Here is a 27,237-nt window from a genome sequence, read left to right on the forward strand (position 1 = left end):
CCACAGCCAACTGAGCCCTAGGATTTTCTTCGTTTTAAAAAGGCCAACTCGGTTGACAACTCATTTATTAACTAAGTGGTAGCATTAATATTAATTTGGTTAATATGGATGGCAAAGAGGGGAGGGGCCTTCCGCTGGCTCAGTCCTGCAACTCCACCTTCGTTTTGAGATAATCGGACAGATCATCGTAGATTGGTGCTTTCAGGCGATCTGTTTGTGGTGAGATGGGGATTAGGTTGGGATACCTCTGTTCTGTTTCACTTACTGTTGCACTTGTACTGCAGATTGGACCATATAATCATTCGCTGGGAGAAGCAGAACACGCCCAGACGTCCGCCCTTCAGCGTGGAATCGTACACGTTGCCCGAGTCGATGATCAGGCGGTTGCCCTCGTACATTCTATGAGAACACAGTTAAAACCTGAAGTATCACTCAGCCAAGCCATCACTCACTGCAGGCGGATGAGGCCAATGGCCGGACGATGCACCAAAGACCATCGGTAGGAGGTCCTTTCCTTCCAGGCGATGTTCTTGGGATCCTTCCACAGCAGCCTCGCCTCTCCATCGGTGTTCCCCTCGTGCCACAAGCTGTTCCGCATTGTGGGCCCCGGGCCCTCGGTGCTGTTCACCAGCTTTATCTGGATGCCCGGTGCCGAGGAGGCGGTAAAGGGGCGTGGCTCCCAGTAGGTCTGGGTGCCCTTCTTCCACTGCACCACGTAGTACTTGTAGCTGCTCTGGTAGCTGAAGACGAACCCTGCGAAGTCGTCATCCGTGTCGTCGTTGATGTAGAAGGTGCCATCGAAGTCCACTCCGCCGAAGGCATCCTTGCCCACCGCCAGGCCAGGATCAGAGTTTAGGGTCTGGACGATCTCGGTGCCGTTGGCATGGACTACCCAGTTGGGATCCGCCTGGGAAAGTCCCTTGGGATCCAACGGAATGGTTTGCAGGGTGCGAAAGTCCGTGTGGTGGATCATCGAGTTGTTGGGACAGTTGTCCAAGGCGTTGGGCACTCCATCCACATCCTCGTCGTCCTCGCAGGAGTCACCCTTCCCATTCCTGTTGAAGTCCTCCTGCTTGGGGTTGTGGGCCAGCGGGCAGTTGTCCTTGTAGTTGGGAATCCCATCGCCATCCATGTCGTCGTCGCACTCATCGCCCGTTCCATCCTCATCCGTGTCCAGCTGGTCGGAGTTGCTGACCATCGGGCAGTTGTCCAGGGAATTGGGAACTCCATCGTCATCTCCGTCGATGTCCCTGTGACAGGCATCGCCCACGAAGTCCATGTCGCGATCCTTCTGGTCGGGATTCGGGAGGTTCGGGCAGTTGTCGCAACCGTCGCCCACGCCATCGTTGTCCACATCCGACTGGCTGGGATTGGGCAGCAGTGGGCAGTTGTCCACCTCGTTTGGAATGGAGTCGTTGTCGATGTCCCCGTCGCACTCGTCCCCCAGTCCATCGCCATCCGTGTCCAGCTGCCTGGGATTGTACTTGTGGACGCAGTTATCGCACACATCGCCCACTTTGTCGCCATCCGAGTCCACTTGCTCCGTATTGTAGGCCAGCCAGCAGTTGTCCTGGCTGTTCTGCACGTTGTCCCCATCCGCATCGTCGTCGCACCCATCGCCGTGTCCATCCAGATCCGCGTCCTCCTGTCCGGAGTTCGGCAGCTTGGGGCAGTTGTCCCGCTGGCAGTGCAGCTCCGGGCAGCGGAGGGGGAGGTCCGGCCACCCGTCCACGTCGGAGTCCCTTCCGCACATCACCCCGTTGCCAGCCCATCCCACGTTGCAGGTGCACAGGTGCCGCAGGTTGTCCATCCGCAGGCACACCGCATTCCGGTCGCAGACGGTTCCGTCCGGACACACGGACACCGAGGATCTGTCCAGGCAGCTGTACGTCCCGTTCGTCACGTAGCCCTCGTGGCACTGGCATCTGTAGGAGCCCTGATGGGAGAACGCATTGATTTTATTATCTGTGCAGGAAATCATAGAAATTTCAAAGAAATTTGAAATTACAACTAAAACCTGCTAAATATTATATTTTTTGTATTTATTTTAGTTTTAATTTTAAAAATTTTTGAGTGTGGGACTTAAAATAAATGCTGAGAAATATTTCCAATAAAAAAAAAGTTTAAAACATTAAGCATATCATATGCAGTTTTATTTCTTATTATTTTAGAATTTCACAACTAGAACCTTTAAATTTTTTTGATTACAAAATATAAAATGTGTTAATATAAAATTTTAAAACAATGTTTTTTTTTAATATTATCAGATATATTCATCGCGTTTGGTTATAGTTATCTCAAAATTAAATCTATTGCTCCTCCCTTAATAGTCCTATATATTTGACTTACAATTTCGTTTATGCAGGTGGAGTGATTGGGGCACCGGAAGAACCCAGTTCGGCACTCATCGATGTCCAAGCATGTCTGCTTGCGGTAATCCACGGAGTAGTAGTCCGCGTAGTAACCATGGGCATGGAGTCCATCAAATCCAACAGGACACGGACCACATTGGAAGCCAGGATTAAGATTGGTGCAGGTCGTAAGGTCGTCGCAGGGATCGTACAGTAGACACTCGTCCAGATCCCGGCAGGTGGTGCCGTTCACCTCGTGACCCTTTGGGCACGAGATGCAGTGGAAATAAGGTGGATAACCCACCTGCAGACATTGGGCACCTTATGAGCCAAAAACAAAGAGTTGCGGGTAGAATATTCAAAAATAAGTGAAGATGCGAGATGATTTTGGAACTGTATTGTAGGGATACATGACTTCAGCCTAAAAATCCCAAATATTTATTGAAGTCCTAATTGTTTTTTAAAACCTTTAGTTTTTCAAAAAGCTTCGATCGAGGATAAAAACCTTATTTTAAAAGAACTTTGTTTTATTAAAATTGAAGCACAACTAATAGCTGCACATTAAGCAAAGAAACTTGAATGTTTTTAAAAAAGAATATTAGTATCGATATATGTTATACACCCGATAATTCGAGTCTTTGGGAAATTAAGCTCCCTCTTAATAAATTTATTTAAAACCAGAGATAAACTTTAAAGAATAAGTATAAAAACCTGGTATTACCCAGCTTGCCTACTCGTTTTCAGCTCTTTTACCACCAATTTTACATATTTAAAAATGTAAGAAAAACTTCCCTCTATGCTACTACAACCCACTTACCCTTACAATGATTTCCTGAGACATGACCAGAAAATGATAGTGTATAAACATGAAGGGATTTAAGGGCATGCGGGTTGTGTAAAATGATTTTGGTAGGCAAATAAAATAAGTGGCCAATGGTGAAGTTTATTTATTGAAAACCAAAAGAATACAGCGTACATTTCGTTTTATTAATATTATTCATATTTTATTACAATAATTGGGAGATTTCAGGCGGGGAAAACAAATTTTGTTACACGTTTATAGACTCCACTTTCTGGCATTTAATTGGGCACTTGTGTACTCTAATCTACAATACATTTTTGCAAAAATACAAACTGATATTCTTCGTTGGTGCTGCGATCTGCTTTCAAATGGACTGCTAATACTATGAATTCCGCTGTTTGCCAATCGTAGAGCTTACAACTTATGACTATTTTACAAGATAGTATTCAATATGTGCACTTTCTACGTTCTGTACTCGTAATTTAGGTGTGTATAGTATCATAGCTTAGCCAAAACGTTGCGATTGTCACTCCCGCTGCGAATTAGTTCGTTATGACCGAGTATTTTCGGGCGGTGTACTGGCTCTGCCTCTGATAGTGTTGCACATTATGCGAGGGCACTAGAATGTTGCCTAATACAAACGAGAATGGTTGATTAGTAAGTTGGTAAGTATTTTGTGGGGTGTCCCATTCGACTCTGCTAATTAAGTCCGCCTGCGCGGTGCACTTTGTACTTTGCCGCGATTCAATTAGACGACTCGACTTATAAGGCCCCAACATTCCAGCACGAATAAATCGCTGCTGATGACCGTGCCTCTGGATCCCAGCGAAACTCAGCTCTGATTAGCCCCCTTGTTTCACACATTCGCGGAAAGCCCGAAATTACCACGCGTACTATATAATTTTCGAGGGTTTTTTATTCAATCAAAAGGGTCGGCGAGTCCTCAGAGCCCGAATTAAACCGAAGTGGGCATTAATAAATCAAACAGTCGTGTGAATTGAGTACGCTACACTCAAGTGGATAGGGTATACAAACCTAACTTGGAACTGTTTACGTTGCCTTGTCAAATGTAAAAAAAGATGTAACCAACCTTAATAATCTAAGCAATATACGAATATTTGTTTCTAAAAAAATGTAAAAATGGTAAAATGTACATTTTTTGCTATTGAATTTTATGATAAGAAATCTATTGCATTTAATGTATTATCTGTTGATACAAATCTATTATAATATCTATCTATCTATCAAATGGCTTTCGTTTAATGGTAACATATTAACAAAAAATGTTTATTGGGAGCTTCACTTTAAAAGTTAAAATAATTATTTATCTCTATTAAAAAAAAAATTATAATATAAAATAAGAACATATTTTAGTATGTTTAGTTTAATAATAATATTTCCCCAAGAAAGCAAGTTTAAATTTATGGCCCCAATAAATGTATAATTTGTAATGTTTCTTCTTAATATTCCTAAAAACTGGCAATAAAATCAAACAGTTTAACAACTGAAGTGTTTCCTCTTTTTCTTCCCCTCCCCTTGAGAACTTCTACTTTAAATGTCTTCTGTGATCCCATGTTTTCCAATCGACCCACTCTCAACCGAAACCGAACTGATGGCACGACAAACACAAATTAGCCATAAAATCAACGAAATCCCCGAAAAGACAAAACTGCGCTTAGGAGAACAAACCCACAGGAGACCACTCCACTCCACTTGAGTCAGTCAGACTGCCACTTACCTGAGGGGCACGGTGTGTCCAGGCAAGGATTACGGAGCGAACATGTGCGTCCATCACCTTCGTAGCCAGCTGGACAGGAGTCACACTGGGCTCCATTCACGGTATCGTGACACTGGACGCCTCTGCAAAGAGAACCCAGATTGTCGTTAATGCGATCGCAAAGGAGGATGGGAATGGGAATTGGATTAGGGATGGGGATAGGGATAGGGATCGGGGAAGGGGGCTGGGATGTGTGTGTGCTATCCATTCGGGGTACATTGTTTATTATTATTAATACCGACAGCCAGGAACAAACAGCAACAAAAGACTGCTAATGTTGAACGCAGTCGGAGAGCATACAAAGGCATATTTATTAATGATGTTTAGTGGAAACGGGCTGCACAAAGCCACTGAGCTGACAAAAGAGAAAAGGAAAGGAGAAGGTTGCCCCACCGGAGAGGGGATCGGGGTCACCAAGGCACCGACAAAGCGCAGTTCGACAAGCGACAAGACATGTGCCATGGTGCTGGGTTCCTCCGGTTGCCCCGCCTCCTCAGGTGGATTTTCGGACATTTACCCGCAGGAAGACACCGGATCCCGAAAAGAAAACAAATTACAATTACAAGAAAATCTTATTAAAAGCCAGCGAAACACAAATAAATAATGGGGAGGGGGAAGCCCCAGTGTGTAGGTTGAAATGCGGATGGCCGATGGCCAAAACACAAAACATCATCCGAGTGCATTGCATGCATGTAAATTTCCCTGACCGTTCCTTATTTACGATCCGGAGTGTGGGATTGCTTATGGCTCTGCGAAATATTTACATATCATGACATGGTCATTAGTTCGCCTTCGTCCGGGGTTACAGTTGCCCGCCGCCTTTGGCCCATCGGCCAAAGTATTTGTCTCGTCTTCATCTCCAGCCGGGCCTCCATCATCGCTTTTTTGTGTTGCCTCTGCAGCTCGGGATCGTTTTGCTTCCCACTTTGTCAGGACATAACTCATGGCAGTCCAATTTCCTAGGAAAATCGCCCATCAGCGGGAACTACCGTGCCCAACTGACCCAGAAGCCATAGTTCCAATATTTTATGGCCCGGCTAAGCACACAGTGCGTTTTCGCCTGCCGGAAGTTTCAGTCGCAGTTGGTTATAGAATTGGCCAGCGAGACTCGGCCCTAGATCACCATCTTCCATTTTGCCCGCGGACTAAATAATAATAATGATGATGCAAAATGAAGGGGTTTCTAGAGACTGACTTATCATAGAGGTAATACCCTTCAAAAAATTTAAACAAACACCCATTCCCGATTTATATAACTTATAAATAAGTTAATGAAAATAAATATTACATTGATATTTTTAGTGGAATAACTTAGACCACAAAATGGATACATGCTTAAAAAAAATTTATAAACCAAAAATATAATATGGTTTTTAAAATTTTTCGAAATAAAGAATTTACCAAAATTACTTGACTGAAACAAGTGACTAACCTAAATATATTACTTCTAAAAAGAAAAGAAATAAAATAAATATTAAACATTCATATTACTATTAAATAACAGAGTTAAATTTGATATTTAACAAAATTGGTTAATTAATGAAAAATAATCAAATACAAAGCAATTTTCGATATGTGAATCTTCCTTCTTTATTTAAAATAAGTGTGTTTAAAACAAATCGTAAAACTGCCCTTGCTCTTTTTAAATAACGTATCCAAAGTATTTTCAAAAGTTATATTTTCCAACTTATTGAGGTCGCTTTCCCAAAGTCAATATAATATTTAATATGCTCGTTTTAGTAAGAGCATTATAACAACATTTGGCTGGCCGAAAGCAGTTCGAGTCGCAGAAACCCTGAAGTATTGTTTTTGTTATTTCTAGCGCTGTCTGCTGATGGGATCCATCACCTGGGGCCCTCGACTTTGGCACATCCGCGGTGGGCAACAACACACTTGTCCCAATCCACAAGACTATGCGTCAATTCGGAGTTCTCGGTGGAATCTTTTCGGGTCTTGCCTCAACTGGCGAGGCGCAATTAGCAAAGAGTGTTAAGTACTTAAGTGGCAAGCGGTGCAAGTTGGATGGGATGCCATCCCAGTTGGATGCTGCGTGGGGGTTTTCGCTTTCCGGCTGCGTTCCCAGGTGCCTCCGCCCCGATCTTTTTCGGCCATCCCTTCCCGCTTTTGGCCGCCACTTTGCGCTTTTCTGCTTTGTTTCAGCCCATTCGAGCGGAGCGTCTGGCTCTGCGGCATCGTTTGAGTGCTGGGAAAATAGCCGGTCAAGCGCAACGAGGAACGCATTAGCATTTCAGCCGCCTCCTTCCACCGTCCACCTTCCACCGAGTTGGTCAGGCCGCCATGACGGACCCACTTGCCCTGTCTTCTTCTGGCCGTTCTTTTTATTAACCACGCATTCATAATTCATAATTCCAATTTGCTGGCTGGCACCCCCAACCCCGATCTCCACCAAGCTTAAGTCCAGTTCAAACACCGGTTGGAGCGGAGAGAATAGAAGGAATAGAGGGCAGGTCCCGGCGAAGGAGCAGCGACTGAGTAATGTGTGAACATGGTTTTGAAGCATGCAAAGGCTTTTAGCCACATGGAAAGGAAAAGGGATGGGAAGAACAACCAGTGGTTCGAGCTACAGGAATTCAATAATATGGTGCTCGGTGTTTGTCAGAGCCCAGCAATCACACATATTCTAGATATTCCCTCCCCGGTTTAATGGTCTATTAGCCAGAGTAAGCCCTATTCTTAGACCCACTCCACCGCCCAGCCATTAACCCCAACCAAATGGCTTCTAATGGTAGCGCATGCCATGCAAATGCTCTAACAACAAAAGAGCCCACCACAAACACTCGGCTGCCACTCGAGGGAGAGCTCCCTTTTGCGCAGAAAAGTGCATCCGAGCATCCAGCATCCAATCTTCAATACCAGGTACTCGTACTCCCCAACCACCAATCCTCGATCCCCATTCCCATTCCTCGATCCGCAATCCTCGAATGTGGCGCACGCTTTGGACAAACTGCAGCTAACTGCCATAAAGCGGCGTTTATTTTGCCACAGGCCACTTATCTGCGAGGTTGACTGGGGCTTCGACTCCGGCTCCACCATTTCAGATACCCAGCCTCCTGTTCCAGCTCTTTGGCTCGATCTCAAGTTGGCTCGGCCCGGGCTTGTTTTTGTTTTCATTGCTGCGCCTGCGCATTGCCAAGACGACCGGCGTCGTAAAATGTTTATGCGGCGATGCGATATCGCGAACTGAGCACGTGGGTAGTCAGTAAGCTCCGTTTAATGGAATTAAATTCTAAGGCATAATAAAGCATTTCAAGAGGCTCAAAATAAACTTATCCAAATGTGGAAGATCTCTAGAAATAGGCTGCTAAATTTATAGTGCACATTAAGGTGGCTTAAGACCAGTTCAAGTATGTGAATAAAACAATAATCTAAATGTAAGTATTTTTTTCCTTTCTAGATAAAGTAGTGGTATAAATGTGGATTTAAATACTCGTACAATTAAAACAATTGATTTTGGAGCATTGATTGAAATATATAACTGATAAAGAAGCGAAGAAAACAATCGAATACTACATTTGTATAAATTCTAAAACTTTTCACTTCTAACTTTAATTTAATTTGATTAACATGTTTTAAAAACTGCTAATAAGCACAAACTTTTTGAAATTAGGAATACAAAATATTGATTGTAATGATGTATATAATTGATAAAGAAGGAATGAAAACAATCGAATACTACATTTGTATAAATTCTATAAATTCTCACTACCAACTCATTCATTTTAATTCATAAGTTTTTTATTAACAATGAGCAAAAACCTTTTTGAAATTAGAAATACAAAATAAAGTCTCAAAGTTACCAATAAAAAGAAAAAAAAATGTTCAAATAAGAAATGACATAAAAAACTTGATTAATATTAATATTTCTAAATAAATATTTAGTATTTAAATTTTTTCTCTTAAGTAATGAAAGTTTCAAGTAATTTAATAATTAGTCTTGTACAAAATATTATATGGATTAAAAAAATGCTCTCCTGCAACAAGTTCACACTTGTAATCAAGCAATGAGCAGTGATCCCTCATCTTAATACTTCCTGCGGCATAAACGAAGCCCAAGTGGGAACTGCTGCCAGTCGACTATTAATTTGAATTCAAGCAGTCAAACAGCCGCGGAGTCAACGCCACGGCAACAACAGTAACAACAAAAACAACAAAACACGACGACGACTACGACTACGACGACTTGGAATCAATGGATCCACTTTTTTTCCGATGCGTAGGCGAACTTGATTCACACTGAGATATGCGTTCCACCGAACTTTGATGTTTGGAGCTGTGAACCAGCCGCAGTCGCTGCTTCCACTCTTGGCTTTTCCTGCTTTTACCTGTGGCCGTAAACGCTCTGCTGAGCCCCCAAAGAAAATGGAGAGGGGAGTGGAAAACGGCGGGGAGGAAAGCCGAGAATCTGTGGGAAAGTTGCCTCAATCAAATGGAATTCTGTCGCGGGAATTGTTCGACAAGCAGCAACACATGTTGCAGCTGCCATCGGTTCGGGAATCACACTCCGGATCGGTATCTCCTATCTCCCGATGGTAATATAATCTCCCTCGGCTTGATTGCACTGCTGATTATTTCGTCAAATGCATAATTTAAATTGAACAACAGAAGTGTGCGCAGTGAAAACTTTCTGGGCGAAGCCGCCCGACTGTCATCGGCCCGCGGCCAAGTTATGATTGGCTTTTCAGGTGGTCAGCTCCACCTGGGATTGCAGCTTGGGAAATGGAAAGTGCAGGGCAAACAGCGAAATTATTACAGAAAGAGGGCTACAAAACAATCCGCTGTTACAGCTTAATTTGCCATTAAGATTTACACTAAAATTATTATTAAGGAATAAAGCTGAACTCCTTACTCTCCTTTATAAAATTATTATATGAAGAAATAAAGCTAAATTTCTTAGTGAAATTTTGAAGAAATAAAACGGAACTCCTTTCTCTATATTTATTTCAATTTATTTTAAAAGTTCTTAGAAAATCTCGGGACATTCTCAATCAAAGTAGAGCGCTACTTTGACTCTAAGAACCAAAAACTATTATCTAAATCGACACAAAAGAGAACACCAAACGCACTTCACAAAGAGAGGGATATGAAAACCTTTATAAGAAGTACCTCCATAAAACACACACGATAGCTGCCACAACAAAGGATCAACAGGTGTGCATGTCATTAGCGCAGGTTTTACGGCCTTTTAATAGAATCGATCGTTTCTTAAAAGAAACCCAAGAAGAATGGGGTTCTGAATCGAAGTGAAAACAAACAAAGCGATGACCAAGTCAAGATGACATTCGGTGGGTTCTAAATTAAAATGATTGGAACGGAGTTTCGGCTGAGGCCCTACCACACACATTGGCCACATTTCATCGATAATGAAAGATGACAGTAACGAGTCGGCGTCGTGACAACATTTAAGGCAATTTTATGCAAATTAAAATACGGTCAACCATGGCGCACCTTGCCCGCAACCGCGGCGAAGTAAACAAATCCCTAGACACCTACAACTCTGGGTTCTCGGTGCTCCGTCTGTGGGGGCTCTTTCCAATAATTTACCCAAATTTATGGCCCAATGGCAGGGCTCTATGCGCGTGGCCAGGAGAGGATAGGCGCTCACTTCTCGCCCGATTTCAGGGGTTCCTGGTCAGCGAAAGAATAACAGAAATCACTTTGAGTGCCTCCGCACAATGCAGTCAGTCAGTCTTCAGTCTTCAGTCTTCAGATTCGGGTTGTGCCGAACTGGGTGCGGGCTCTTTATTCCCGCTCACATTTAACTAATTTATGCGGCTGCCTCAAGTGCCATTTGTGGTCCAGACCCCACGGACTTGGGTTCTGTACTGCCAGGGGTTTTGTTGCATTTTGTTCGACAATATCTACAAAACATTCCTCTCCGTTACATCGCATAACTTGTTATAGTTTTGTTTAACATATTTATGATGCAGGCCGGGAAACCGAAAGAAATAATGTTTTTATTAGGGTTTCCTACGAGAGATCTGTGGGTCTTTTGCATAATAAGTTCGTTTTGACACAAATTTGGCAGCAACTTGATAACCAGCGCCAGAACGATATTAACCTCTTTATTGATTTTCGAATGTGACGAGCTCTTCCGGTTCCAAATCGACCATTTGATATGGGTTGTGGGTGGCACGAGATGTCATTTTCGGAGAAAGGTTCCCTTGTTCCGTTCCGATATGATGGTTATATCACTATGTCAGCAGGTGACTCGGTTGTGAATCCAGAAACCGAGTTTCTACTTCGCCGCCTGACCTCATTAATAATCTCGATCTGATCAAAGAGATCATTGGATAGATAAATCCGCATCTCTAAGTTCATTTGAATAAGTATCTCAGCCCGACTTAATTATGCGCACGAAATGGAAAATCTCGCAGTGTAAGAAGGGATTAGGAAGTCTTCGCGTTCGGATTGACATATCTACGATCTACGGAGCTTATCAGATGGGATGAGGTGAGAAAACAGGTTACCCAATCCTCGAAACCCTCACATGACTCACAGCCATTAAGCCCAATCCACTTACGCTGTTCTGGGTAACCAGCTTATGTCTCCTTGCTCTCGATTATTCGTAGAATTCACCGGGTAAATAAAGGCCTAAATGTGTCTTCTCAATGGGCATCACGTGCTTATCAATCACAGATACAGATATGCTTATGGGGAGTGGGGAGCTTGTCAAGGAGTCGCTGGGTTGCTGTTTGACTAGATCATCAAACCATAAACAACATCAAATTGCCATTAAGGCCAAATGCAAATAATTGCACAGTCAGGGCAGAAGGAGGCCCATCGGATGGCGGCGCTTTTCAAGCCCTCGGAGTCGCAGCATGACAAATACAATTAACATGGATGCGATGGCCACGCCCTTGACGCCATTAAAACGTCCACAATCCGCGTTAATTTTCTTCGCACAAGCGCACGAGCAGAACACGCACAGGAATATATATTCGTATATAGGGAGCTTGGTGGGTATGGGATGGTATATAAGGACTCAAGACAGACTTACGGATAGCAGATGTGGTGGGCGCAGGTGACGCCCGGCTTGCAGGTCTTGCCATCGCCAATAAAGCCAAGGGGACAATGGCCACATCTGGGACCGGCCGCCGAGTCCAGGCACTCCACTCCTAAAAACAGAAAGCCAGACCCAATATTTAGCTTACTTTTTAAGGGATCTCATAAAACTATTTTATTGCTTAAATGAAATGAAGGGTTAGCTTTTGAAAAAAAAGTTGGGAGTTAAAGATGAGCAATTTATAACTCATTAAAAAAGAAACATTTAAAAAAAAAGGTTTTTTTTATTAGCCAATATTACAAAAGGTTAATAGGCTTTTTACCAAAAGTATAAAACAAAGGCTGTTAAATCTAAAAAACCAACCAATAAGCAAAAACTATAACTTTTTAAAATTAAAAAGAAAGTAAAAGTACTTTATGTTGTTATTAAAGGTTATTGAAAATTGACGGAGTATTTTTAATACTATGGGTAATATTATATAAATACCTACAATACATTTAAAAATTTGTTGCGTATTTATGTTTATTTATTTATGATGTAATACTCGTATATATAAATACTAGACATTTGTTCATCTCATCTCTTCATTTATATAAATTACAAGTATATGATTTGAAGTTCATTTAGTTTTAAAATTGTTATGGGTTATGGGGTTACCTTATTTTCGTAGGTACACTATTACCTAGCAATCAAACCTAAACGCTTGCATTAACCCAAGCTAATTATGGCTTGTAATTTAGATAGTTGTACTACTCACCGGGATAGCAAGGATTGGCGGAGCGACAGTCGGGCTCGACGCGCAACTGGTTGTCGCTGGTGAGGGGATTCTTGCAGCCGGCGCAGTTCTCCAGGAGCATCCGCAGGTAGGCAATCTCCTGGCGCTGGTGGGCGACGTCTTCGCGGAGCAGCTTCACCAGGGCCAGTAAATCGCTGAGCGATCTTGCGAGGGCGTCTGATTGGAACAATAAGAGAACAGAGTTACAGTTGAGATAAGTTGGCTTTTTCACTTGGCGGAGGACGGGGGACTTTAAATAAAGCAACAATAATTCACCAGCACCCTCCACTCCCTGACAAAACCCAGTAAAAGCGAGTAAGATCCAGTAAAACTTGGCAAAATGTGTGTGGGAAGCGTTCAAGCGTCTGACAAGATTAAGGTCTAACCGATGCAAAAATCGCACTCGTTTCAACGAAAGGAGTGGGGAACTCTGATTGCAACCTAATCCGCTTTGTCGCTCCAGTGGAGCCAGGATCTCGAACAGCTGCTAATGCGTTCGGGGTTTTAGTGCAGCTTAATGCAATGGGACAACAAAGCCGGGCATCCAATCCCGATTTCACGGCTTTCGTTCTCCCGAATCTCTAGGGATGAGTCATTGTGCTGATTAATTGGAGGAAACGGAGCCACTCAGGTACTAAATGTATGCTAATTACGAGTGTCGGTTTGTTTTGCGAGTCTAAAATTTATTAATTAATTTATTTATGCATATGAACAATTCGTAAACAATTTCCCACCGGAAGTAGTAGTAGTTACCAGTGAGTTAATCTAAGGCGAATAAAATGATTAACCAATTTCTCTCGTTCTACAAACTAAATGCATAATTAATTATGGACTAAACCATCAATAGATTATATTTATCAAAAAAAATTGTTATCTATTCTCCGTATCATTATCCAAATCAAACAGATTTTTCAATAGAGTTTGTTAAACCATTAAAACTGCTAAAAGACTGTCCTGCCCGACTGGAATTTCAAGACATCTCAACTTCTTATAGTAATCCTGGCAAAGCCAGCAAATTGCAATGTATCGCTTATGAATCTGTCATCTCTAGGCCTTTTAAGTTGTACAACAGCGTGTAAGACACACGGCAACAACTAAACTAGTTCAGCATGCACAGAGCTCGCTTGGTTCTACGGACACATCTGTCTGACTTTGTCGGTTCACCCGAAAGCACGAAAGCCTGAGTGAGTTTTGTCAACATTGAAAACGCCGCCGCCTCAACGCCCAAACGCATCCGCTCCAGCTCCAGCTTCCAATCCGCTCCTCCACCTTGGGTCCTCGCCCCAGCGATCTCGATCTCGATCTCGTTTTGGCCACATTCGGTACATTTGGCAGCCTTCGCTTCTATCTGGCTCGAAACAGTCGTCGGCGTGGCCACGTAATTCATTCATTACGATTTGCCGTTGTCGCTGCCTTTGCCTTTGCGATTTATATGCCGCCCCGTACTCATGTCAACTGCACTCAGAGAAACTAAAGCTTTCCTAATTGAGTGTAATTAAATTGAGGGTAATAATGAAAGAGTCGAATCCTGTTTTCACTAAGGTTAGCCTGTACAAAATAAAGGATAATCCCAGTGATATAGATATGATTTTAACAAATGTTCCCTCACCATTCTACGTTCAAATAGTTATTTTATACTCTTAAAGATAATCGCACATATTTTAAAACAGAAGGCAGCAGAATAATGCCTTATATGAAAACATTTTTTTATCACTTAAACTTCCTTTTTTAAAATACAAAATGTAATCTGAAGCTGAAACTTTTGTACCCATTATAGGGATATTTTATAGAAACAAGGCTGTTTTAAATTAAGAAAAAAGTTTAAGTAAGTGATATAAAATATAAAAAAATTTAAATTTATACTCCATTTAATAGATTCCTTAAACATCTACTGGTAACTGGAAAAATAAGCCAATTTAAGCACCCTTGATTTGTAAAAGTGTACAATTGAGACCGCAAGACTTTGAGTAGATTGTGTGGGTACAGATCGGAGCTGGCTACCAATTTGGTGTCTTTGCTCTGAGCCAGATAAATAATAATTATGCCGGCTCGACACCAGGCAATGTGTTCGGTTCGAATCGAGTGCACGGCTTTTGCAGGGGCTTTGTCATATCTCGGCGTTCATTAGTGTTTTCGCTCTGTGGGCGCCTCGTAATTCTCCATCTTCTCCCGATATTTCCATTTCCCTGTGATCACTTAGCGGCGACTTATTGGCCAAGTCGGTGACTGCGATGAGGGTACTTATGGCCGTGTTACACACCCATAGATATGGGTTGTTATTAATTGCTTGCCAGATTTATAAGGCATTAGCGAGTTAAGCCGAGATATTTGGCGACTTGGCAACCTAATGAGGAGCATTAAGCTCAAGGACAAGCAAATTGGTAATGGAGGCATTAACCTGTTCATCTGATCTATTTTAATACATGGAATCACTTGAAAATTCCACTTTGTTTTCTTCTTTCTAACATTCCCAGAACCAAACTATTTGCGTTTTAAATTCGCAACCCACATGTGTTTTGCCTTAAGAAGTTCTCTTGTACATTATCAATCAATGTCAGTTGACTAATAAGTTTCCTCTTTTTATTAAAAACAGTTGAGTCACTTACCAAATAAGGTTGTGTTATAAATAATATTATTTAGGCAATTATCTAAGGAATTGCTTGCCACTCAGATGCGGCAAGTGTTTGAAACAATCCCAATCATTGCATTGGGAGAATGCCTCTACTGCTTTTCAAGGCCTCGTTCATTCACTTGCACATGCCATTGAAATTCAAGCCCCCACTCGATGCACCAATCCCCCGAATCAGTTCCCCAGCCCACACACTCGTACCCCATTTCAGGTTGCTCCACTACATGTAGTATACTACGTATGCTTAATTGAATTATGTTGCTCGAGTGACATAAACGCCAACTGACAAAAGCCAAATAATTTCATCAAGTCGAGCATCTAATCTGGCAACAGCCCAACCTTAGGAGCCGTAGGAAGGCCCCGCCTTTGGGCCAAGATCCGCTGACTGGATAGAGACTACCGACTGGCAGTTGGTGGCTCCACCAGGTGACTCCGCCAGGAGATGGGTGGTGGTGGATGAGAGGTGCCTGCCAACCTACCTTCGCAGTCGCCATTCAGCACGGGAATATCGCCGCGCTCCACGTCCGTTGGCACCTCCTGGTGTCTGCGGTCCACCACTGTTTCCCGGGCGATCGTCGACGGCTCGTACCAGCCGCGTACGTCCCGCTTCTTGTTCTTCTCTGCAATGATTGATACACAGAAAAAAATATATAATAATTAATTAAACACGAATAGTTAAAATTAATGATTATTACAAATTAGATAATAATCATTGCCTAATGTCGCAAATAGTTTACTATCTTACAACAAAATAATACATTAAAATTGATTTACACTGCAAATAGTGTCATTATTAATAAAAGCAGTTTGGAACTATTATTTCATTTTAAAACTAATAATATAAACAATAAATTGTTTATTTATTTTGGCCTCAAATATTAAAAAAAAAAAAAACTTGTACGTATATTGGACCAAAAACGATTTTTCCACAAATCTAAACAGCAAGGGAGTATACATTTCCTTGATTTTAATACTATTTGTTTTCTTAAAGTCAATTAAAAAGAGAACGATTTGTTTACTGCTTCCTGCAAAATATGTTTGATTTTTTACACTTTATGGTTTTATATGTTAAAATTGTTGTTTAAAGTGAGTTTGTACTTTTCAGTTGATACCTTATAACTATAATGAACAAATGACTCTTTGCTTGTTTATTACGAAAGTTAAAATATGTTCTCAAATATTTAAGTAGCGTGATATCAAATTTTACGATTTGTATTCGATTATTTTTATAAGGTGTTGGATATTTTTATAGTAGTTGGATTATAGGATGGTAAAACTATCAAGCTATTCCAAATAAACCAATGTATTGCAGGAATTCGATTTGAATTTTTCGAACTGCATGCAGAATGGTGGCAGGTAGGCACTGACTGCCGAGGCGAACTTACCACGCTCGGTGATCTTGTTGCGCAGCATGCGGCGGTTGCCACGGCGGTGGATGCCCTTCTGGCAGTTGGCGCGCTGCAGGGAGTGCTCCATGTCCCCGTCGAAGTGGAGGGGGTACTTGCGCTCGCGGAACTGTCAATGAAAACTCCAACTCACTCTCGGTCCCACTTGCCACTGGGGTCCTTCCACTCACCAACTTGATCACCGGGTCGTCCATCTGGGTGTACAGCTTGGTCAGGCTCATCTCGATGTCGTGGTGGGTGCTCGGTTTGCAGTCCACGAAGAGGGTGATGCGGTTCTTGGAGAACTGCAGGGCCAGCGATCTGATGGTGCTCGTCTCATTGATGTTGGGGATGTCGAAGTTCCGCGACTCGGTGGCTCCATTCGCACTGATGTCCAGGGTGACCCGCTGCTGCTTTCGGTCCAGGAAGAAGGACATCTTGTGCTTCAGCATGGGGAAGTCGATCATGAACAGGGCCTCAATGGAGATGTGCAGCTTTCGACGGGGTCTTATGGGGGAATATATATAGTCATCAGTCCCTAGATTCCCTATTAATAACTTACCTAATGTGACGCGTTGAAATAACCACGTCTCCCTTTCTTATAAACTGTTCCAGTTCGGCAGAGGCCACTGTAAAAGGATATATAAAATATAAAATAAATACCTATATATTTAATAAATATTTAAATACATATATAATAAATATATCATTATAACAAAGATAAGGTAATTTGAAAAAGGTTAGCCCGTAAGAATTTCTCTTGAAATTAAAATTATTCTTTTATTAAAATTATAAAGATATAACATGAATTTAACTGTACATTCTAAAAATGTTCCTATATGTATCTAAATTGAATTTATTTGCATTTTGAAGGAATTTATAAATGATAAATCCCCTTTGCAAAGGTTCGTGCCTTATCTTTCTCACTTTTCCTTGATCAGTTTCGAAACTGTTAAGAACCACTTCCGTTCTACCGTAGCCACACATATTGATTACCAAATAAACAGCCGAGTGCACACAAAGATAATGTGCTGAGGTACCCAAATCAGCATCGGGTCATGTTTGTTAATCTCTTCAAGTAATTCCCGTCTTAGCCACTTGCTCTATTTGCCCACAAACATTGGCAATCGGTTTTTATATTTTTTGCCCGCCACAGATTACAACACCTCGGATACGGAACATGGAACTATTTATTTTGGTCACCCCGGGAGGGAGATGGCCGCTAATACAGCGGGCCGTGTCAGCGTTAACCCAAATAAATACACGACACATAATCGGGTGTGAGCCGTATTTGCACAATCCGTGGGGCGAAGGAATCCATCAAGACGACTCCATATAGAATTTCACGCATTTGCGCGACCATTTGTCATGCTGGCGGCGACCGACTTTTGACAGGCTCACGCCAGGTGACCTTCACGACGTGGACATGGACATGAAAACGGCCACCAGCCCGGGGATATGGGCATAAAAGTCGCGATTTGCACTCGCAAGATGGTCTGGCCAGGGCCTCCTCTCGTGATCGGGCCGGAATATCGCCATTTGCGGAGCAGGGAGGTCACCAACTCGACAAGCAGTGAACCCAGCTGTCACTCGGCGACGTTTGCATTGGGATTTGAGCTCGCGATTTACATAAATCGCCAAGTTGGTAACCAAAACCATGCCTTTCGGGCGTTTCTCGGCAAACATTTGCCGATTGTACCGCTGCAAGCCATCGCTTGGTTGTTAACCATAAAAATCGTTAAAAATGTGTGCGTACTCTGTGTACTTAAAAGCCACTTAATTACAATAATTGATTGGAACAATGCAAGAAGTTATATAATATTAGTTCCAATAAATCAATAGCTAAAGGTCGAATAAATTTAAAGCAATACCCGCCTTTTTAATTGCAATAAGATTTGTTATCTAGAAATAATGCTATTGAATTTGTGTTTGTTTAAGTAATAATTTGTTCTTATAAAATTTTAAAATTTAAAAGATTGTAAGCCAAGTTTTTAAGAAGTAATATGCACTACTTTCGCCGGATAATTAAGTGAAAGATGGCCCTAACTGCAATGTTCCATAAATTATTCCTCTAAAATAGTAAGTTTATCTTGTTCCAACTTGATTTTTCTAAGCCCATAATTTTTAAAAATTAAATTCACTTTTCAGTAAAAATGTTAAGAAAATCTTCAATTTTAGTACTATATTCATAGTAATACAAATAATAAGCATTAAACGATTTTTTCCAGTGAATTGGCGCACCATCGTTTGTTTGAGTTAAAGAGTTCACTGGAATGCAAAACGGGTGCAAGGGGGAGGAGGAGGGGAGGGGATTGAGGGTGCAGTGCATCGTTTGCACTTACCTGGATCGAGTGAGAGTGATGCAACCTCCACAAATGTCAGCGCCAAGGCGGTCAACCCGATTAGCAGCACGCGCGTCCAATTCATCGTAGTCTTTGTTGTTGACGTTGTCTTCTGAGTTTTTTTTGGGGGTTCGATGAAGGGGGAAAGGGGGTGCCGGGTCTTCACTCCAAAATCTGTCCGTCCGCTGAAATATAAATAAGAGAAAGAAACGATAAAGCGAAGAAAATAAGACCTCGTTCCTCAGCCGGTGGTTGTTTATTTACGTTTAAAAATAAAACGCACAGCAAAGCGCATTGCGAGGCGGAGCGTAAAATGAAATCGCATAAAATAATAAATAAATTCAAATTAAATTAGTGCAGCCAATAAAGAAGAAAAAGTGGCAGAATGATAGCGCAATAGATAAATATTTTGCAGCATTTTTTAAATTTCTAACAAGCTCTCCGAGTTTCCCCCAGAGTTTTCACTCCCCACTTTGCCGGAAGTACTTGGTCGGGTATCACCTAGATATATTTGTTTAAATATATTTGTGTAGCCCTCCCCCGCCCCATATCTCTCATCTCGTTGGCCATCTGTGGGCGTCATCATCATAAAGCATTTCGGAGCTTAAGTTTTATATTTCTTGTTGTAATTTTCTGGTGTGCCCAATGTGGATTCTTTGAGCTTCCTGAGATTTATGTTGGATATTTGCAATCATTCTTTCCTGCATGCCTCTTTAACTTAAATAAATGTTTATTTAATGTGTGTGTTCGGATCTGTTTTTGCCTGGGTGTGTTTTCAGGTGCTTCCCTCAGCGGAAGTTCCGAAGAAAAGTTGATGGGAGCTCTAGGTGAGGTGATGAATTGTGATTCAATTTCTGGGAAGGGCTATGTTAGATAACAAGAAATAATTGCCCTTATGTAACAGCATTCAAATTTATTATTTTGAAAATGCTATTATGATGTAACAATAACTAAATTCCGCTTGCTTGCATCTGCTTTCTTTGTAAATCACTATAAAACAAACTACTTTCCTGGCTAACATAAATCTCAAACAAAAAAAGGAAAGATTCTATACCTTTGAGAGATCATAAATTCAACCTTAAACGATAAATGTAAAGAAGAACTTGCTTGTGGAAATAAGTACTGACTGATTGGCATTAAACAAGCTGCAGTCGTAAAATGGATTGGAAAATGGGTTGAGGATTCACCCAAAAATACGCAGTTGCAATTAGGCACTTGGCTCATCACTCGAACGGCCACAAAAGTCAAGAAGCGCAATAAACTGCGTAACACAAATCCATTTAATAGAGAGCTTCAGGCCAGCCCAGAATCGATCCTCCGACTTTCAGCCATTACACAACTTTCATGCTTAAATAAACACGAGAAATGTGGCCGAGATGTTGTTGTTGGCTTTGGCTAGAGGTGTCCCAGGAATGTGGTAACGGTCGATGATGCCCAACCAGCCACATTGAGATCCACAGTCAGAGCCACAGTCAGAGAGCCGGGCCAAAAGCAAATGGCGTTCTGGCCATACAAGACACGACGACAACTTCTCCGATACTGGTCCAAAATGTTGACTGACAGTTATGGATTTATAGTGGCAGTTGTTACTGCTGTTGTTCAATTCTCGTTCTCTCGGCTACAATGTCACTGAGTCACAAGTGGACGGGCTGTAGGATCCGATGCGATCCGTTTATGGGTGTAATCGCAATTACCAAAGCACAATAAAACCAGAAGAACGGTGGCAGATCCCAGGCACCATATGCCCGTACTCGGGCTGAGAGCATTCGAAAGTATTTTAGGGTTTTTATTCCCCATCCGATGATAGAATTCGAGAGTGCTTTAGTGTCGTTTTTAAAATAGATAGGTTAGAACTTTAGTACAAAGATAGCGCCATTAGGAGGTAAGGTTACATGTTAAAGGCTCAGAAAATAAATTCCATATTGACATATTACAATACAATATCAATGCATTCAAACACAATGAACCATAACTCTAATGAAATTAAAAAACTTTAATTAAAATCGCTGTTGATGATTTCAATAACAAACACATATCAGTGGTTTCATCGGCATTTGAAAAATCCGTGACATAATCGTGTAAATAAATCTTCTTTCAATTGAAAATTTAATTTATCTGCGGGAGATTAAACAAAGTATTCAACAAATGTTCCCCAGATTTCAAAAGAAAAGAGATTCCATCCAATCACTCCCATAAGTTTTGAAGACTTAAGACGTCCGCGGTATTCATCCATTTCAAGTTCTGTGAAAGGTTATCAAGAACTTAACCCAGGCGTAATGCCCGCGATCTGTGCCAAGTGTTCAGTGAAACGTTTATTAATATCCAGTTAAGTTGGCCGCCGGCTACCGATTCAACCCAGAACATTTCCCACCAAATGTCAACGGAGTAATCCGCCGCGAACATAAAGAAAAACCGAAACCAGAAGTGGAAACACCTTCCCATGTTCACCTAAACACATAATCCTCAGGCCCGAAATTTATTAAATACTTTTTAATGCCATCGGTTGGGTGTAGATCATGCATAGGCCGGGCATATATCTTTGTCCAGCGCCCACGCAGTCGTCAACTTGAGGCCCCAAAAACAAAATCTCGCCATCGAGACGCCGAAGAATCAACAGCCGCATCGCCAGCGTCTTGAAGACGACGCCACATCGAGTTAATAAAGCGGACAAATCAGAAACAAAGTCCGTCTCCATAAACCGACGAGTACATTGATTGACATTTAATTAAGCAAAGCCAAATGCACACGGAAGCCGCAGCTCGATCGACCGGCAATACCAACCCAGACCGCAAATGAGAAGGGTTGGCTGCGGTTCGCCAGTCGGGATCTTCACCCACTAGTCGGCTTGGACCCCTCACTGATCTAAACCGATTGAACAAGTTTAGCGTCAGCGTCAAACGACAGTGACAAAGGCGTTTCTGGTCTATCATCAAAGGAAATTTGATGCTTATCGGAAAAGTCATTTTCATTAGATTATATGGCAGGCCAGAAAAGACGGCGAAAGGGAAACGAGAACCCTGGCTGGCCAGTTGTCAACGAGGGTTGTTCTAGGGGTTGTTCAACAGCAATTTAAATATGGAAATTAGAATTTGAACAGAAATGCAATTTATCTAATTTCCTTTTGGGTAAAATAAATATTTGAATAGGTGCCAAACTCATATTTCCGTATAAAAACTAAGGACCGACAATGTTATTACAAAAAATCTTTTTTAATTATAAATGCTAATTGCCATGGGATCCTTTTTAGAGGTGAAGCAAAACCTAACAACAAAAACATATTCTTCAGGATTCAAAATTTTCAATTATGTTAATCGTTGAAATTAAAAAATTGAATTTGACATTGAATAAACATATTTTTAAATTTATATTGAGCATCTTTTTTTTTTTCTGGGGAGTAAGCAGCATTTCCTTTACAAGAACCCTTAGTGCCCCAAGAAATTGCGTTTCCAGTCACTGTTTTTTTAAATTCCCATGTCGGTGAAGCAGCAAAGTCAAACAACTCAATTGTCTTCGCAGTAGAGGATGATTTAATGATACACTCTTGGTTCGGCCCTCGTACGGAATTAGAAATTCAAATATTTTGACTCTTTCGCCGATCGCGCCAGCATGCAACCGCACAGCGCAGTCCACTTCCCCCAGGGCGTTCGAAACGGCGCAAAAATTAAATCGGAGGAAAACGCTCGCGAGTCGCGAAGCTACTGCGCATGCGCGGCCGACTGGGCTGCCAACTCCGCGCAGTCGCGTGTGGGCAGGACAAGTTTCGCTGCCGCCGCGGGCGTCGTGTCACTGAAATCAAATCAGCCGCGCTTAAATGCTCAGCCAAAAACTTCGGAGCGGCTTCGGTTCGAGCCGGGCTGCGAGTGGCTGGCAAACCTGCTGTCAGTTGCTGGTTTGACATGGAAAAATCTATGCCGGCGCCTACGCATCACGAGCGCCGAGAAAGAGTGAAAAATCGAGAGAAAGAGCGCAGTCAGGGCCAGCTAAGCCACTTAGGGAAATTCTTCAGCGGATTTTCATTTGCAGCCGCCAACTTTCTTCAGCCTTTGTTTAATTTTTTCCAGGCACTTTATAATTGGAAGCAACAAAACATTGAGTCGCGGTGGACTGAATTGATTTCAGGCAGCCTGATAAATTGGTTTCATCATAATAGACTTTGTATAACTTCCGGCGCAGGCCAACCATTTATTTCACCGGTGTTTTGAAAGTGTCAAGATTAGGATTGGAGTTCAATAGTCTTGGGCGGCACTTGACGTCCTCATCTCATTGGTTTCTGTATCTGAATCGATTTGAATATCGGTCGACTCTTTTTGTCGACTTTTTCTCATACAATTTTTGACTATTTATTTTCCACAAAAATGCAGTAGTTGACAGCTTGAAATGTTGCTTTCAGGTGTTATATGGAGTCCTATTTCAAAATATTGAAAGGTCTGTCAATTATATATCGTGTGATGGAGATTTCTGGTATGGTAATTGCCACCTGCCAAGTTGCTCAATCGCAACAACATAAATAATTTAAATTGTAGGTGTATGAAAATACGTGAATTACAGTTTTTGAAATATCAATCATCATGTATAAACTAACTTGAACAAAATGCTAGTTTTCGATATTAGATATTCATGCGATAAAGTAAACATACACGATGAATAAATTAGAAACCTTTACAAAAATCTTTACATAATTATAGCCAGCAGCTAGAATCTGTCCCAAATCATATTATATTCCCATAAACTTCAATAAACAACATTCTGCCTATATGGCCGCCATATAATTAAATTTTTTGTCAGGTGTTTGTTGGGCCACGCCTCTTAATCAGTCGTCTTTGATATTTGCATATCTTCGCAGAATATCTAATTATAATGAAACCAATATAAAAGGTTTTTGTTCTTCAGGTTATAAATGATTTACTTCTTGCTCCGATAAAAGTTTAAATTTTGGCGGAGTATTTTCGTTAGCGATCTTGTCAAATCGTTTGAGAATGTGTTTAATCTATCATTAGGCCAAAAGCGAAAACCCATTAACTTATGTTGATGAACCATTAAAACGAAGTCGCGTCTCCATTCGAAATGATTCAGTTTTGACGCCGCTAGTCCAAACAACCAACACAAAAAGCCTTAGCTTCCATTGTGAGCTTTATTTGAATTGCAAATTCGAGATCGGACCAATACAAAGCATTAAAATTTGTAAGCCCGATTCCCCGCATAAGGTCGGAAATTGGCGTCCAAATGGCTTTCCACTGACGATGCGCTAATTTGCTGGTGCAACAATTTTCCACTTAATTTGCATTTGTTTATGAACTCATAACTCGCTGCCAAGCGGAAATTCCAATAGCACAATGCCAACAATGGCAATATTATTTATGTTTTAATAATGTCAAGCTCGAGCTCTATATATGGCCAGAAAAATATTACCATGTCTGAGGAGTCAACTGTGTGCGGTAAAAGGGTATCAATGTTTGGACAGAGCCCAAAAAAATACAAAGCTCCAATATGGAATATTTATTTACAGTTTTTTTTTTGGTCACAACTCTTTGCATAACCAAAAGCTATGATCTATTAACCAGGATATTTAAGGTAACTAGCCTATGGATGAACTACATACCAAAAGCATTCTAGTGTTCCATTTTTTTACTCCTACCTATATTTAAGCACTGCATGCTAATGCCAAGCTCTCATTAAAATACCCCCATTTGGTTAACAGCCTCCTTAAGATTAATACCCCTTTAGGTAACGGCGCCACTGCCTTCGAATAATATATTCGAATAATAAAATAACCGCAAGTCTAAGATGACTCTCGGAAAGGCAGTTATAAATTGTTATGTAGATCTTGGCTGTGGGCGTCTTTTAATTGAATCGCTTGGCATAAAGTAGCAGAGCAGATCGGAGTCCAGTAGAAATAGCAAAGTGATTGGGAAATCGAGCCAAATAAAATTAAGTATACAAGTATAAACCGCTGTTGGGGAATGTGTCCACCTCCATTTGGTCAACATCATTAACAAAACGTGGCCGCTGCTGTTCAAGACAACAAATCGTTTTTGGTAGAGAAAAGTGTTCTTTGCTCTGACCTTATATGATCACATAATTATAGTTCTCGCGAAGGCATAAACCCCAATCTGATCGCTTAAATATGTGTGGAAAGTCCGGTAATTAATAAATTATGACTCGGCTGTGGTATTTATGGCGCCAATGCAGATAAGATCATAAGATCTCCCATAGATTAATGTCGCTCGGTTTCTGTGGATGCCACAGGCCGATTTAGCTGCGAGATTGCGGTTGTCTAGGGTGTGGCTAATTAATATGTATCGATAGTATTTGAATTACAACAACAATTAGCATGATTTATCATCAGATAAAAACGGCGGTGAAATGAATCGGAATCTTTCGAGGCGCTGATGAAAAATATTCATAAATTGGCCTTTCAACGAGGCGGTGATTATCGAGCAATAAAGATGTATGAAAAAGATTTCTCAGTGGGGGCAGAATAACTATTAAGCTCTATTACCAGTAAAACAATATCCGAAAGCTCATTAAATAAAACGCCATTCGCAGTATATAAACATTTTTTTCTTGGATACTTTGTAGCTGGATTTTGTCTTCATATTCTTAAATTTGTTTTAGGAAATAGCAATATATCCCCCTTATTTATAATTTGCATATTTTTTGGGATCAAAGTTTTCAGGTTATTGTTTTGTGCTCGCAATCCAAATAATAAGTGACTTAAAAATCTATATTTACTCCTTGATAAATTGGTAGCATAAATTGTTTTCGTTTTAGAGTTAACCAATTTCTATTTTATAAGGATACTAGAATTTTCAGTTAACAACGTAGTAATATCGTAGAGTAGTCTAATTCTGATGTGTTTCCCGACAGTTAAAAAAAAGAATAAACTTAACACTTAGCCACTTATTTTGCCACTAATTTCCTCCGCTTAACTTGACTTGATTCGACTAACCCAGATTTGGCCACACACTGCGCACTTATAGCCCACTCCTGAGCGCCTGCTGCCCGGAGGTCTGGGTAACCTTCACACTCACCTCTGTTTCAAGGACGTCGCTCGTGCTCTAGAAGTGGAGAAGTGGAGCTGAGTGAATTACTCGGCGGGAGTGACAGCTCCTTGTTGTTGGCTTGTTTGCGCCACTTGCGGCTGTCAACGCACAATTTAGAATGGAAACGACGTGAGTTATTTTTACGGCGGTTTCCACACTTTTCCGTCGCTTCCTGGACGACCGCACAGACACTTTTATTATTTCTTCTGAGCGAAAGATCAAACAAATCGCAGGCTCTTCACACTAAAAGAATCGATAACGAAACGGATGCATTAGATAGTTTAAACCTTTTTCGAAACGCCTCAGGTAAAAATGGGGGGAATGGGGACACACACGCAAAGATCTCGGGGAGCAGATTTTTATGGGATCGAGGAGGCGAACACGCGACGCCGATCCTCCAGCAACGAAAACTGCTCCACAACTGACTCGCCCGTTCGTGCCAATAAAAATTAAAACACTTTTATGCTATTAACGGCGAGAAGGCGAACGCGACGCGATTTTGGACACCTTGAATATGCGGAGGATGCTGCTTGAGGATCGGAGTTGTTTCTTATACGGGATGCTCTCGGAATGATTTGAAAAACACACTTAATAACGTCACAGATCAAAGGCATTCCCCCGATTAGCGATATAGCGAGAGGCTGATTTATTTGCGGATCCCACACCTGGTGATCGCTGATCACTTATCGGCGATAAGTTATCGAAGGACCACGAACACGTACCGTCTTGTCCAACGTTCCAACGCGAACTGAAACTGAAAATTTGAAAATGCGAAGGGAAGTGATCGAGCCGCGCAGTCGGCGTCGCCGTCGACTGAGGCAGCGACAACTTGTTGTTGCCTTTCTGCAGTTTGTTTGTTCTCAGCTGTTGACTTGTTGCTTTTGTTGTCGCTGTTGGGAGAAACGCGACGCCGCAGCAGCCGCGTTTTGTCTTCGTTTGCGTTTCTTTTGATTTGACGCGTGAGTAAGCCGAGACGCCCACGTGCAAAATTTGCGTAAACATCGACAGTGTGGCCAGAGCGCCGGCCAATAATTGAGGAAGTGAGTGGATAGCGGTAATGGACTTCGAGATATGATAACTGTTTGGATTTGCGGATCAAGTTTAATCGA

General features: G+C 41.7%; 1 protein-coding gene across 5 annotated transcripts; it reads right to left on the reverse strand.

Moving 5' to 3' along the window:
* Positions 1 to 48: 48 nt before the first annotated feature.
* On the reverse strand, positions 49 to 26,937 carry LOC108088171 (cartilage oligomeric matrix protein). Of its 5 annotated transcripts, none has more exons than XM_017185844.2 (14): positions 26,851 to 26,937; positions 26,117 to 26,371; positions 19,086 to 19,270; positions 17,306 to 17,372; positions 16,935 to 17,250; positions 16,744 to 16,873; positions 15,838 to 15,978; positions 12,712 to 12,906; positions 11,949 to 12,066; positions 4,892 to 5,013; positions 2,350 to 2,672; positions 453 to 1,936; positions 266 to 399; positions 49 to 210 (listed from the first exon to the last, which is right to left on the reverse strand). In XM_017185844.2, the coding sequence occupies exons 3-14, from the start codon at positions 19,168 to 19,170 to the stop codon at positions 140 to 142; spliced, it is 3,186 nt and encodes a 1,061-aa protein (XP_017041333.2). In that variant the 5' UTR covers positions 19,171 to 19,270; positions 26,117 to 26,371; positions 26,851 to 26,937; the 3' UTR covers positions 49 to 139. The 5 variants fall into 5 exon arrangements, with proteins under 5 accessions (XP_017041333.2, XP_017041334.2, XP_017041336.2 ...); XM_017185845.2 differs by having other exon boundaries at positions 26,794 to 26,873; XM_017185847.2 differs by lacking the exon at positions 26,851 to 26,937 and adding an exon at positions 26,636 to 26,730.
* Positions 26,938 to 27,237: the final 300 nt, after the last annotated feature.

The sequence above is a fragment of the Drosophila ficusphila genome, unplaced genomic scaffold, assembly GCF_018152265.1.
Source record: "Drosophila ficusphila isolate 14025-0441.05 unplaced genomic scaffold, ASM1815226v1 contig_607, whole genome shotgun sequence".
Lineage (NCBI taxonomy): Eukaryota > Metazoa > Arthropoda > Insecta > Diptera > Drosophilidae > Drosophila > Drosophila ficusphila.

Excerpts from the sequence above, each read along its gene's own strand:
- LOC108088171 (XM_017185844.2), bottom strand. The coding sequence starts at position 19,170 with ATGAATTGGACGCGCGTGCTGCTAATCGGGTTGACCGCCTTGGCGCTG. Across the intron at positions 12,907-15,837 it reads GCTGAATGGCGACTGCGAAG|ACGCCCTCGCAAGATCGCTC; the intron begins GTAGGTTGGCAG and ends TGTTCCAATCAG. Across the intron at positions 5,014-11,948 it reads GCCCACCACATCTGCTATCC|AGGCGTCCAGTGTCACGATA; the intron begins GTAAGTCTGTCT and ends TTCTCTTTGCAG.